We start from the raw sequence: 13,164 nt of genomic DNA, 5'->3' as shown, positions 1-13,164 counted from the left end.
AATTGAACTGCTAACTATACTAATTTTAAACTGAATTATACTAATTTTAAACTCAATTGTAGTAGTTTTTAAACTGAATTGTACTAGTTTTTAAACTGAATAGTATAATAATACATATTCTTTTTAAATGAATTTTTTTTAATATTTATTTTATTTTATTCATAAGTGTCTTACAAATTAACTTTTTAATTATTTGATATTATTATTTTCTATTTTATTTATATTTCTTTTATTATTATATGTGTATGAAACTTATTTTATTATTTATTTTATTTTATTTTATTTTATTTTTTATTTTTTATTTATATTTATTTTGTCATGAATATTATTTTACTTTTATATTTATTTTTTTAATTTTTTATTTATATTTTTTTGTTTTATATGTGTATATAATTTATTTTATCTTTTTATCTACTTATTTTATTTTAAAATAATTTTTTATTTATATTTATTTTATTCCCTCGTAAAATTGTTTTTTTAATCAATTATTTATTATTTATATTTTATTACGTAAAAATTAAACTAATATTTATTAATTATTATAATATAATAAAAGATGATACTAGAAAAATTACTCTTAATAAACATTTGTTAATTTTTTTGTCATTTGATATTTCTATAATATTAATTATTTTTGCTACATTATTATTTTTTTATGATATTTCATTATATATTCATTTAATAAAATTTAACGTTAAAAAATATATTTTAGTTTTAGTATGTAAAATACTATCATTTAAAAATATTAATATTGATATTTATTTTAAAGTAAGTTAATTTTTAAAATAAATAGTTATTTTAGTGTGTGCGCTTACACACATTTTAATATCATTAAAAGTTTTTTTTAACATATTTTTACATATATTAATAATATGTTAAAGAATATAATATATTTAAAGTATTATTTTTTTATATAGTCTTTTTTTATGATTTATATTACTTAATCATTTAATAAAATTAAATTTAAAAAAATATATTTTACTTTTATTACTTAAAATAATATTATTTAAAAAGTAATACATGTTTATTGATGAAAAAATATAAAAATTTGTGATAAAAATATTTTGTCTTAAAAAAATTCATTATTAATTTTTTATTTGAACGGTTTCTTTTATTAATATTTTATTATTAAATAACATTTTCTTAACAAGACGGAACAATTGAACGAAAACTAGAGAAGAGAAAAGAGTAGATACACAGTTAACTGAATCGAAACTGTTATATGTTTAGTTTTTAAAAACTAAACCATAAAATAGTATACTGAACTTTTAGTAAAAGTGGATCAGTTTTTTTAAGTATAATATAGTATAGTTAACTATAGTACAGTACAGATCAATTATTTTTTGTCCAGCCCTAGTTTTTGAGGTTTAATGATAAGAATGCACTCTTTATATCATCAAATGGCTATAGTAAAAATCTTGGTGCAAAAAAAAATTATTATGATTAGTTTTTAAGCAAACCAAGTTTGATGATGAAAGTTGACTAAGTTGGTGCTTGGTGCTAGATTTGGAAAATATTCAAATTCTTGTTCACTCAACATGCATGGATGTTTTTAGTTTCGGAGTATTGATGCTTGAGATTATCAGTGGTAAAAAGAATTCTAATTCGGACCAGACCACCCGATCAATCTCATAGGACATGTAAGTTCTATTTTGGTGGACGCGCTTTTGCACCGTCTATGCAAACACATTACATTGTTCTGAGCTCTACAGTATGTAGAGAGATCGTTAGTCAAAGTCAATGGTTATCGTGGTAAAGAAAGTAGAAAAGAGATAGAAAAGGGTTGGTAGACGTGTATGAATTTGCAAGCGTTAGAACAAGAACAAAAACGCGTGAAGGGTAAAGTTGGAGGATTGCAGCCATAGATAATGCATATTAGGTTGGATATCGGTCGATTGATACCAAGAAAAAAAACAGTGATAAAAGAAAGAGAGCAAGATGAGGAGAAATGTGCTTCCCTCTCTATTGTTCTTCCTCTGTCTACTTCAGCCCTCTGAAGGTGAACACATTGGCATTTACTGGGGTCAAAAGGCCAATGAGGGAAACCTGACAGAAACGTGTGCAACAGGAAAATACTCCTACGTCAACATAGCCTTTCTTTCCACCTTTGGGAATGGCCAAACCCCAAAACTGAACCTGGCTGGTCATTGTGACGCATCTACTAATGGGTGCACTGAGATGGGAAGAGAAATTAGAAATTGTCAAAAGCAAGGGATCAAGGTGATGCTTTCTATTGGAGGAGGAACTGATGATTACTCTATAACTTCCCTTGAGGATGCCAAGAATGTTTCCGACTACTTGTGGGACAATTTCCTGGGTGGTTCATCCTCATCACGCCCATTTGGGGATGTTGTCTTAGATGGCATTGACTTTGACATACAGGCAGGTGAATCATCATTCCTGGGAAACCTTTCTCTTCAACTCATTTCATATTCACAGACACGTAAAGTGTACCTGTCAGCAGCTCCTCAGTGTCCATTTCCTGATGCTAGGCTGGATTCAGTCCTTGCTACTGGCGTTTTTGACTATGTCTGGATACAATTCTACAACAATCCTCCATGCCAATATACCGACAACAATTTCGACAACCTCCTTAAAGCATGGAACCTTTGGTCCACCTCATTGAAGGCAGGGAAAATGTTTCTGGGGTTACCAGCAGATCAAACTGCAGCTGGAAGCGGTTATGTTCCGGCTGATGTATTAGTTTCTAAGATCTTGCCTGAGATTAAAAAGTCATCAAATTATGGAGGTGTTATGTTGTGGTCAAGGTACGAGGATGAAACGAGTGGATACAGCTCCTACATTCAAAATTTTCACATAAATCAGACGGTAGATTCTCTATGCACACAGCAAAGCCTTCGTGCATGCAGGAGCTCTGAAGGTGGTTTTGTGGAAAGTTTTGGTAACATGTCCAACGTTGGCATACAAATTTATGCCGGCAGCAATGGTACGCAGTGCTGTGAGATCATATGTAGGAACAATTGTTCGTGTCAAGCATATGCCCCAATAAACCGCAAAAACAATACCGGATGCCAGATATGGCTCAAAGGAACAGAATTCGTTAGAGCTTCTGCAGACAAATCACTGCCTATCTATGTTTCTGTTGCACTGCTCCCAGAAGACAAAGGTAAGTCCAGATTCCCTACCACCACAGGTGACAATGTCCTTTGCTTCTTGTCCTAGAACAAGGAAATAAAACATTTAATGGAATTACAATGACAAGAGAATGTTTAGAGTAGTTTTCCCGTACAATACAGAAAAATGACGTTTTCATAAGCTAAAATTACTAGTCATTGGGTCCTGGTAAGTTGATTATCATTCTTGATTCTTTGAAAGTATTTTCATAAGGTACCTTGCATAGGATATGGAGTAAGAATACATGAGTAATAAACCCTCTAATTACCATCTAAACAATTTTCAGCCACCTTTTCAGAGTAGTAAATTATCCATCTGTGAGTTGCAGTAAACCGGTGGTACATATGGCTCATCGTTGGGGTGGCAGCAGCATTTGCAATACCTGTAATTTTCTCTTCATGGCGTGCCTTGTGGAGAAACTACAAAGCTAAAGGTAACTGTCATAATTTGGATATGGTTTAGTGAGTTTAAGTCTGCAAGACCTTTTCATAACTTACATGTTCATGTCTCACCACCAGTGGAGAGAAAGAAGATGCAGGAGAAGTTATTACTTGATATTGGAGGTAATTCTAGAAAAAGTAAGAACAAGGGAAAGACAAGCAATGGGGTTGAAATATTCACCTTTGAAACCATTGTTGCTGCAACAGAGAATTTCTCAGCGGCCAATAAGCTAGGAGAGGGTGGATTTGGTCCTGTTTATAAGGTACTTTGAAACCATAAATCTGCATAACAATTAATTAACTTTCTTGCTTAAATTTGAAACTGTCTGGATAAGAACTGATACAATGACCTTCAGGGAACACTGCGTGATCAGCAAGAAGTAGCAATCAAGCGACTTTCTAAAAGTTCAGGACAAGGGGTGATAGAATTTAAGAATGAAGCCAAACTTATGGCCAAACTCCAACACACTCATCTTGTAAAGCTTCTAGGGTTCTGCATCCAGAGAGATGAAAGAATATTGGTTTATGAATACATGCCTAACAAGAGCTTAGATTTCTACCTATTTGGTAAGCTTTCTTTTGTCTCTTAACGAAGGTATTGCCAAGGTAAGACTGTGCCAGATGTTAGCATGAAGTATCATTTTAACAGCCATGCTGACTTCATAACAGATTCAACTAGAAAGAATTTGCTAGACTGGGAAAAACGGTTGAACATCATTGGAGGCATTGCTCAAGGACTTCTTTATCTGCACAAGTACTCGAGACTAAAGGTGATACATCGAGATCTGAAAGCAGGTAATATATTACTTGATCACGAGATGAATCCTAAGATATCTGACTTTGGCATGGCTCGAATATTCGGTGTAAGAGCATCAGAAGAAAACACAAACAGAGTTGTTGGTACATAGTAAGTTTATAACTGGGTCATGCATTTTCAAAACTCTTCCCTTTCATCCATCCTTACGCAAGATTCGATCTTTTCAGTGGATACATGGCTCCAGAGTATGCAATAAATGGTGTTGTGTCCATCAAAATAGATGTATTCAGCTTTGGTGTGCTGCTGCTAGAAACACTCAGTGGCAAGAAAAATAACAGTCGTTATGATTCGGATCGTCCACTCAACCTCATAGGATACGTAAGTTTCTCATTATCAAATGATTAGTTCATTAAATTTATGCTTATAAAAGGTTAAAAGTTTTATTTGGATGCTGGGATGCTTGTATTGTAGGCGTGGGAGCTCTGGAATGAAGGCAGAGCTCTGGGGTTGATAGACCCAGATTCGTATGAACTATGTCCTCAGAATGCAGTTTTGAGATGTATTCATATCGGCCTGCTGTGTGTACAAGATCAAGCAACAGATAGACCAACCATGGAAGACATTGTTTCATTTCTATCAAATGATACAATGCAACTTCCCCAACCAAAGCAGCCAGCGTTCTTCATCAATGTGGTTGTGGAAGACTCTGTGCTTCCTTACAGCAGACAAGAACTTCATTCCTCAAATGACTTAACACTTTCTAGCACACATGGAAGATAATTCTACAATTGTGTTGCACCATCATTTCCTTGCTCACATTCCTGGGCTGCATCACTTTTAGCTCTGGAAGTTCTTGGTATTATAGTTTATGCCAGTAAAGTAAAGCATGACCTTGAAAAATGTTTTTTTACACCACTTGATAGTTAACTTTTAGGAATATTCTGATGAATAAAAAAGTTAACTTTTTATATTTATAAAGAAACAGAGGTTCAAAGATAAAATACGTAAAAGTTTGTAGTGTTTCAAAGTAATAGTACAAATGACCTTTTATCCTTTTACTTTACACCTTTTGGATTGCTGTCCAAATTTCTATTTTGTTTTTTTTAAATAGTGAAGACATTGGTTTACCAAAAATATTAATGCATAAAGAAAAAAAAGGACGGAAATTAAATAATTGTAGGCTGTTTAAAGAAAATAGTGAGACCCAAAAAGACTTTCAACTAAATTAAATAATAATAATAATTTTTTTTTAGCTTTTTATTCAATCCCCTGCAATTTTCCTTCCTACTACCTAACACACTTTACAAGTCACTTCCAGTAATCAATTCCAACACGTATCCAAAAACATGTTTGGTTTATCTTCACACGTTGTTTTCATTTATAAATCAAGCTCTTTTCATCTTCCAAACATATTGCTTCTTATCATCTCAAAAAGTTATCAGATCACTAAGCTCAAATCACATGAAAGCTCCATGAGTCCGTGACAAAGACTCGCCGCCACGTGTTCGTCAGTGATTAGTCCACGAATAAAGTATTTTCAGTATTTGCTCATCAGACCCCATGGTAAAATGATATGTCACTTGGCCTTTATATAATAACAAGGCGCACAATATCAATTCCAAATTTTCATTTTGAACAGGCTCTGAAGAGAGTGAAAGGAAGAAGAGGTAGAAATGGAGTTTTGGCCGGAGTTTCTTGCGAGCAGCACCGGAAAAGAGTTTGTAGCAGGAGGGTTTGGAGGCACTGCCGGAATAATCTCCGGTTACCCTTTAGACACTCTCCGTGTGATGCAGCAGAACTCCTTCAACACCGCCTCCGCCTTCAGCATCCTCAGAAATGTGGTGGCCAATGAAGGACCAACCGCTCTCTACCGCGGCATGGCGGCACCTTTGGCCTCTGTTACCTTTCAGGTAAGCTTTTTTTTTTTTTTTTTTACTTCCATCCCTCAATTTACACTAGGTTTTTATCTGTTACTGTAAGTTTAAAGCAGACATGTTTTGCGATCAGGCTCGTCACGTGGTTGATGGGGTACTATATCCCTTTATATCCTTCGCGTGCCAGACCACATCCAACTAATAATATCTTAGATTTTTGGCCTGTTCTGTAACTCTGTTCTTATTGCATGTACAATCTTCCAGCCACCTCAATTGCAGAGAGCCTGTCGGAAATTTATTTTTACATATTTTTATTAATTCATGAGGTTTTTGAACTTGGGAACTCGATTTCTTTTGTTTTTAGGCTGATTTTAATCAAAGTTAATGATTAATATTACAATACATTGTTGTTTATTATATAAATACATGTTGTGTTAATTGAATTCGTTGTTTATTGTAATAGATCGTACTATGATTGTTAGTGATTTTCCCGTGCTGAAGGGTTTGGAGGTTTTATTTGTGAAATATTCTTATTTTATTTTCTTATATGTCAGGGTCCTACTCCTAACAATACTCCATGACATTTATCATATTATATTCATACTCAGTTATTGGAGTTCTCAAATCCTTTGGAATGTTTGTTCAATCACCCATGGGAATTCTGAAGTCCCCATTGTTTACTCAATTATTTGTTAGTGGATTAACTACAAATCGTGGCCCACTGAGTGATGGACGCCTAGAGGCAATATTAAACTATATTTTGGATGAGCCATCGATGAATGGCTTCTGGATTATTCAGGAATCATCAATTGATCCACTATCTGCATCCAATTATTAACTATACCATTAGCTATCTAAGTCCTATCAATGTTTGTCTTCCTTCTAAAAAATACTAGCATTTTTTTGAGAGATTTTGTTTACTGCATAATTGTCACTGTAAAATGTGTCATGCCAGCAATAAAGTAGCTTTTTGATGGACAAATATTTCAAACCATTTACTTTTAAGTTTACTCATTATGATCAGTGTTTTACTGAGAGAGGAAAAACCTTGCAGCAATAATCATCACTTGTCTATTTATATGTCTTCGACTTCATTAATCATGTTCGTTGGGCACAAAAATGTTCGAACATGAACTGAAATCCTTCATAAAATGTATCTATCCCAAACTGAGGTGATTGTTTTGTTGGGTGCAGAATGCTATGGTTTTCCAAATTTACGCAATTCTTTCAAGGGCATTTAGTTCGTCCGATTTGGTTAACGATCCTCCTTCTTACAAGGGTGTTGCTTTAGGAGGATTTTGTAGCGGTGCCATACAGAGTATGATACTATCCCCTGTTGAGTTAGTTAAAATTCGGCTTCAGTTGCAGAACACAGGTCAATCCATAGAAACCCGAAAAGGTCCTATGAAGGTGGCAAAAAACATATGGAAAATAGAGGGTCTTCGTGGCATGTACCGGGGACTTGGGATCACCATGCTAAGAGATGCACCAGCACATGGTCTCTACTTTTGGACATATGAATATGCAAGGGAGAAGCTTCACCCAGGTTGTAGAAGAAGTTGTGAAGAGAGCCTGAATACTATGCTGGTATCAGGAGGATTAGCTGGGGTGGTGAGTTGGGTTTTGAGCTACCCTTTAGACGTTATAAAAACAAGATTGCAGGCTCAAACACTTTCTTCGCAGAAATACAGAGGCATTTTGGATTGCCTTAGGAAGAGTGTTAGAGAAGAAGGATATGAGGTGCTATGGAGGGGTTTAGGAACTGCAGTTGCTAGAGCTTTTGTGGTGAACGGTGCTATATTTTCTGCATATGAGATCACTCTGAGGTGTCTGTTTGATAAATAACAACTGAAGCATTTTGCTGCAAGTTTTGATGGAGACATAACAACCACATACCATATTCGAGTAGCAGCTGTCTTCAAAATTGACATTCAGATTTTATGATTGATACTTTCTATAATTTCCATTGTCAAGCAATTCATTCACATTCAGATCAAACAAACAAAGCATCTTCTTAGACCTCTTTCCTTCTGCTCTTTAAGTTAATATTTAATGGTTAGATTATTAAGTTTAATATACATATATATATATATATATATATATATATATATATATATATATATATGAGTATTAATAATTAGGTGGCAAGTATTTATCCTTAGTATTCAAAAAATTTTAAATATGAAATTAATTAATTCAATCACAAATTTGTAATATTTTGCTTATGAATTATATTAAATTTACAAATTTCATTTAAACAAATATAATAATGGATGATCATTTCCACTGTATTTTGTATTTTGTCAAATAATAGTTATACGTTAGTAAATATTAGCACACCTGTAATATATTGGTGGGAGGGGTGCGTATATAGAATGGAGAAAAATGTATGAAATAATAACTCTTTTTATTAGGTGAGATCACAATCGTGAATATAAATTATTTTAGGTTATATTGACATTGTTAATATCAAATAAAAGTACATAAATTTACTGGTATAATCATACGAAAAATGCATAAACAATATTCTTCAAACTTTTAAAATAAGTGTTTGGATCAATTCAGAAGATACTCTTCATAAACTCCTCTTAAGTGAAATTATTTTTATTCATGAATATGTCATATGATAATGACTTTTACTAGTTTCAGTCGAAATAGTTTATAAGATTTCATTTTACTGTAGTTATTTGTTTTAAACTCATCTTCAATCTGTGGTATTGGATAATTAAGTGATTTATTTTAATTTTTCTGACACTGTTTTGTAAGCAACAAAGGTTAACTTTCTCATGTTATATTTTTCTACTAAAGTTATTTATTTATTTTTTAGTTTGTAGTTTAAGATATTTTAAACCTCTCCTCGTTTTATTTATTAAAGACACTTCAAAATCTATTACCGTTTAGTTTATATTGAATGTTAAATAATAAAATTAGATTTGTTAGCAAATTTCTTCAACATTAGAATTGTGGTATTATCAGTTCTACTAGTTACAATAATATGAATCAATATCTTAAAGAACATTTTTTAATCTTAATAAATTGCCTTTGAATTTTTGTAATAGCAATACACTACTGTTCAAATTCATAAAGCACTTTGTGAAACATCTGATAAATGTTAGGAAACTTCTTTTTAACTACAAAAATTAAGAGTCTAGATTAGGATAAGGTAGAAAGTATTGTCATAAAAGTTTATATAATCGTATGTATATTAAATATATTACCATTTCATTATGAATTATTTATTAATAATTAAAAATATTTTATCTATATGAATAAATATTAATATTGTATGTTTCACAAACTACTGTAGTGATTAGAATAATAACTTTTAGAATAGGAGTAATTAAATTTTAACAAATCGATTCCGTTTTAGTTTGAACTTTTTAAGTTTAAAAAATGTTTACTTTGGTAATTTTCAAAGTATATTTACTTATAATTTACTATCAATTAAATACATTAAATTTAAGCTGACTTCATTCTAAATTATTTTATTTTTTAAATATTTTTAAAACAATACAAATAAGTTATTAATTTTTTATTTGAATAAAGTATTTCAATTATTATCAACTATACAGAATATTAGTCTTTCGTTTGAATCACCGCCATTGGAGTAATCGTTAACAACCATCAACAACAACGCTATCTTTACCACCCATTCGCGCAAACCATGTTTGAATTTGTAAAACCAAATCACGAATCTCTGAATCCACCTTTCAACAACAATTGTGTTCTATCATTCAACCGTAATTCACAAAACCCAAATCATAGATTTGTAAAAATCACACGGCCATGAAAACTCCTTGATGTGCCAAAAAATCGCAAACCATGTTCAAAATCACAAAATCAAATTTGCAAATACACCTTTATTGATTTATTGTACATCAAAATTAAAAATAATTTAAAATTAAAAATAAATAAATGTAATCATTTTAATTTAATTGCTTTAAATTCTTTTTGACGTATTAAATAACTCAAATTATGTAAATAATTCAAATACGCGCATATTCTTCACCTGACATGGAAACAAAAAGGTGTCGAATAGTATAAAATCTCAAATATTAGTTTAAAAAAAAAAACTCTAGTTAAAATTAATAGAAAATTTCTAAAAGTTTTAACAATTTAAATAAGAAAATATCGCTTATCAAAATCACTAAAAGATTTATAATAAACATAAATGGAAAAGTAATAGTTCTAACAATATTTCGATATTAATGAAATAATTGATACAAAATCAACTCAATAAAAATCAAATTGATAAATAATATGAAGAAAACATATATAAATTGAAAAATATGAAAAATTCAAATTTTTATTTCTTTGCAAAATTCACATCTTTCTAATTAAAAAAAAAAAAGATTGTTCTCATAATATTTAAATTTTTTAACTTCTTTCTAAATTGTTTAGCTAAAGAACATATTAGATTACAAAATATTTCAAAATTTCTATAAAATATAAGTTATTTTTTTAAGTACCTCATAAAATATTTTATACGCCCGTTTGTACATTTGTATTGTATATCTCAAATTGTCAATTTATTTTCTTTGGTTGCCATGAAAAGTCACCCTTTATTGGAGTCTCTTCAACTTGAAGAAACTAGAGCTGTCAATTTGACCTATGACATCGGGACTAGCTCTAACCCACTCTTGAAAAGGTCTCCTCTTAAGAAACCCCTCAAATAGGGGCCAAAAAAAAGCCCCAACCCCCAAAGCCCCCTCTCAAGGGGGTTAGGGTCAGGGTTAAGGTGGGTTTAGCCCACTAAAATTTTTTTGGAAACTAAACTTCAACATTCTTATAGTAACTATTAAAAGTACTAAATTTTATATTCATGTGATTGATTTCTTATTTCAAATTATTAAATAAAACTAATTAATTATAGTATAATAGAATGTTTAATATTCAAAATAACCACTTTTTTAAATAATTAAAAACAATTGCAAACCACACACTTAATTTTATACAACTAAATAGTATTACAAATTTATTTTACTAAAATATTATAAAAATGCTTTATTTTGTTGTCAATTTTAATACAATTATGTCTTTGGAAACACCAATTATTATACAATTATATATAATTAGTAATATCAAAATAACCCCAAAAAGAGATAATAACATATTAAATTGATTTAATATTTGTACTGCTTTTACAGTTCTTAAAAAGAATCATTGTTTCGTTTCCTCAACTTCTAAAATATCACTCAATCTGTTTTTAATTATTTAAAATTAAAAATAATTCAAAAATTTATTATCTAAAATTTTTGGATCAAAAATAGTATTAATATTTTATGTGTAAATTAAACTTATGTTTTATTTTGTTTTTTTCTCTGCTAATCTTTTCTCAAAATCACCATAAGATATATTATAAAAAGAAAGTTAATTTCTTAAAAATTTATTTTAAAAAATGAAAATTTTAAATAGACCTAAAGTACTAAAGAATGACAAATGTTATAGTGTTTCAATTTTTTAACTAACACATTAAATAAATTATTTTTAACTTTCAATGAGAACACATAACATAAATGTATGTTTATGTTCATATTTATGACATTTAATACAACTACAGTCTCCACAAGGTTTATGAGTTTTTTTCTTTTTACTTATTATTTATGTTATGAGCATGATTTGTTGAGTATAAAATGAAAAAGAAAATCATTTATATTTAATTTCTTTTTCAATAGCTTTCTAAGAAAATAAAGAAGCCTAATTTTTTTTTAAATTAAGAGCTTCAATCAGAGAAAATCTTCTCTTAAATTTCAATTAAGATAATTTTAGATAAAAAGTTAATTTATGACTTATAACCTTAAAAAAAGTGAAATTAAATATTTAAATTTCAAATTTATAAAATGATCCTTTAATTATATACTTAGAGAATCTAACTCAATAAATATTGTCATTTTGCTTTTGCTTCTTGATTATAGAACTCTCCTCCTATAAAAATTTCAATTTATTTTCTATAGTAACTATTTTTTTAACAAATTAGGAGTTAATTATATTTTTTTTGTATGCAAAATAAATATTTTTTCTAAAAAAAAGCACATGGGTTGGTCTTGACCCACAGAGCTTTTAAAGATATTTTAATCTCGTGGACTTTTTTTTCTACAAGAAACTTTTTGGCTCTATAGATTTTTTTGGTCTCAACTAACGTGGGTTAGGACCAAACCATATAAGGAGAGCCAAATTGACAGGACTATCTACAACATACCTAACTCAAGTACAAGCTAAGATATATATACTCAAATGCATCAAACAACACACAATCACCTACACTTACTCAAATTCAACCAGATAAATAAAAAACAAACTCTCATAAAAACGAGTTAAATTAATAACTTAAATGACGAAAACTGAACTGAAAAAATAAGCTAAAGGATTTAAAAGGTATAATTTTGCATATTCAAAATAACTTTTACAAACATCACCAAATTGCCTTCTGAGCCTGCACTGTAACGAGTCGAACGAGTCGTAGAACAATGATGGAGTTGGTGACTCTCATGCATTACCATTCGTTGGTTCATTCAAACTGTCTTTGAATAAGTACCATCTCTCATTCCCTTCACTTCAGGGAACATTTTTGCTGAATAAGCTAAAAATTGAATTAAAAAAACAGTCAAAAAACAAAGAGGCACCGAAATAACGAGAAAAGGCCGGAAAGCCTGGGCCCAAACGCAACACAACACGGTGCCGCGCCGCAAACCCGACCCGTGATGGACGCCACGTGGCAGAAGCTTTTAAAAGCATGCACGCAGAAGACCACAAGTTTTGAATATGAAGCCAAGCGCGCAACGTTAAATAGACACAAAACAGAGGCCGTCCCCACCCATGTGGGACGCGACAAGTTCAAAAAACCAAGGGACCTACCCTACACTAACCCCCAACGCTACGACGTCGTTTGACTCCCGACTCGCACGTGCCAGGCACCGTGACCGTTCAAAAAATTTCAAAGGCTCCCTTCCTTGGTTAC

At 30.9% G+C, this 13,164-nt stretch overlaps 2 protein-coding genes across 2 annotated transcripts; both read left to right on the top strand.

Annotated features, from left to right (window-relative positions):
- The first annotated feature begins 1,746 nt into the window (after positions 1-1,746).
- Positions 1,747-5,119, top strand: LOC124844494 (G-type lectin S-receptor-like serine/threonine-protein kinase CES101). Its single transcript, XM_047321445.2, has 7 exons — positions 1,747-3,127; positions 3,464-3,568; positions 3,654-3,838; positions 3,932-4,142; positions 4,245-4,482; positions 4,560-4,710; positions 4,804-5,119. Exons 1-7 carry the CDS (start codon positions 1,939-1,941, stop codon positions 5,110-5,112), a joined length of 2,388 nt encoding a protein of 795 aa, XP_047177401.1. The 5' UTR covers positions 1,747-1,938; the 3' UTR covers positions 5,113-5,119.
- Positions 5,120-5,759: 640 nt separating this feature from the next.
- On the top strand, positions 5,760-8,225 carry BAC2 (Mitochondrial substrate carrier family protein). Its single transcript, XM_047321466.2, has 3 exons — positions 5,760-5,895; positions 5,972-6,242; positions 7,401-8,225. Exons 2-3 carry the CDS (start codon positions 6,006-6,008, stop codon positions 8,049-8,051), a joined length of 888 nt encoding a protein of 295 aa, XP_047177422.2. The 5' UTR covers positions 5,760-5,895; positions 5,972-6,005; the 3' UTR covers positions 8,052-8,225.
- Positions 8,226-13,164: the final 4,939 nt, after the last annotated feature.

Source organism: Vigna umbellata, chromosome 6, assembly GCF_029865625.1.
Source record: "Vigna umbellata cultivar VRB3 chromosome 6, Vumbellata_1.0, whole genome shotgun sequence".
Classification (NCBI taxonomy): Eukaryota; Viridiplantae; Streptophyta; class Magnoliopsida; order Fabales; family Fabaceae; genus Vigna; species Vigna umbellata.
The sequence above is the reverse complement of the archived record's forward strand: the minus strand, read 5'-3'. Positions and strand labels throughout refer to the sequence as shown.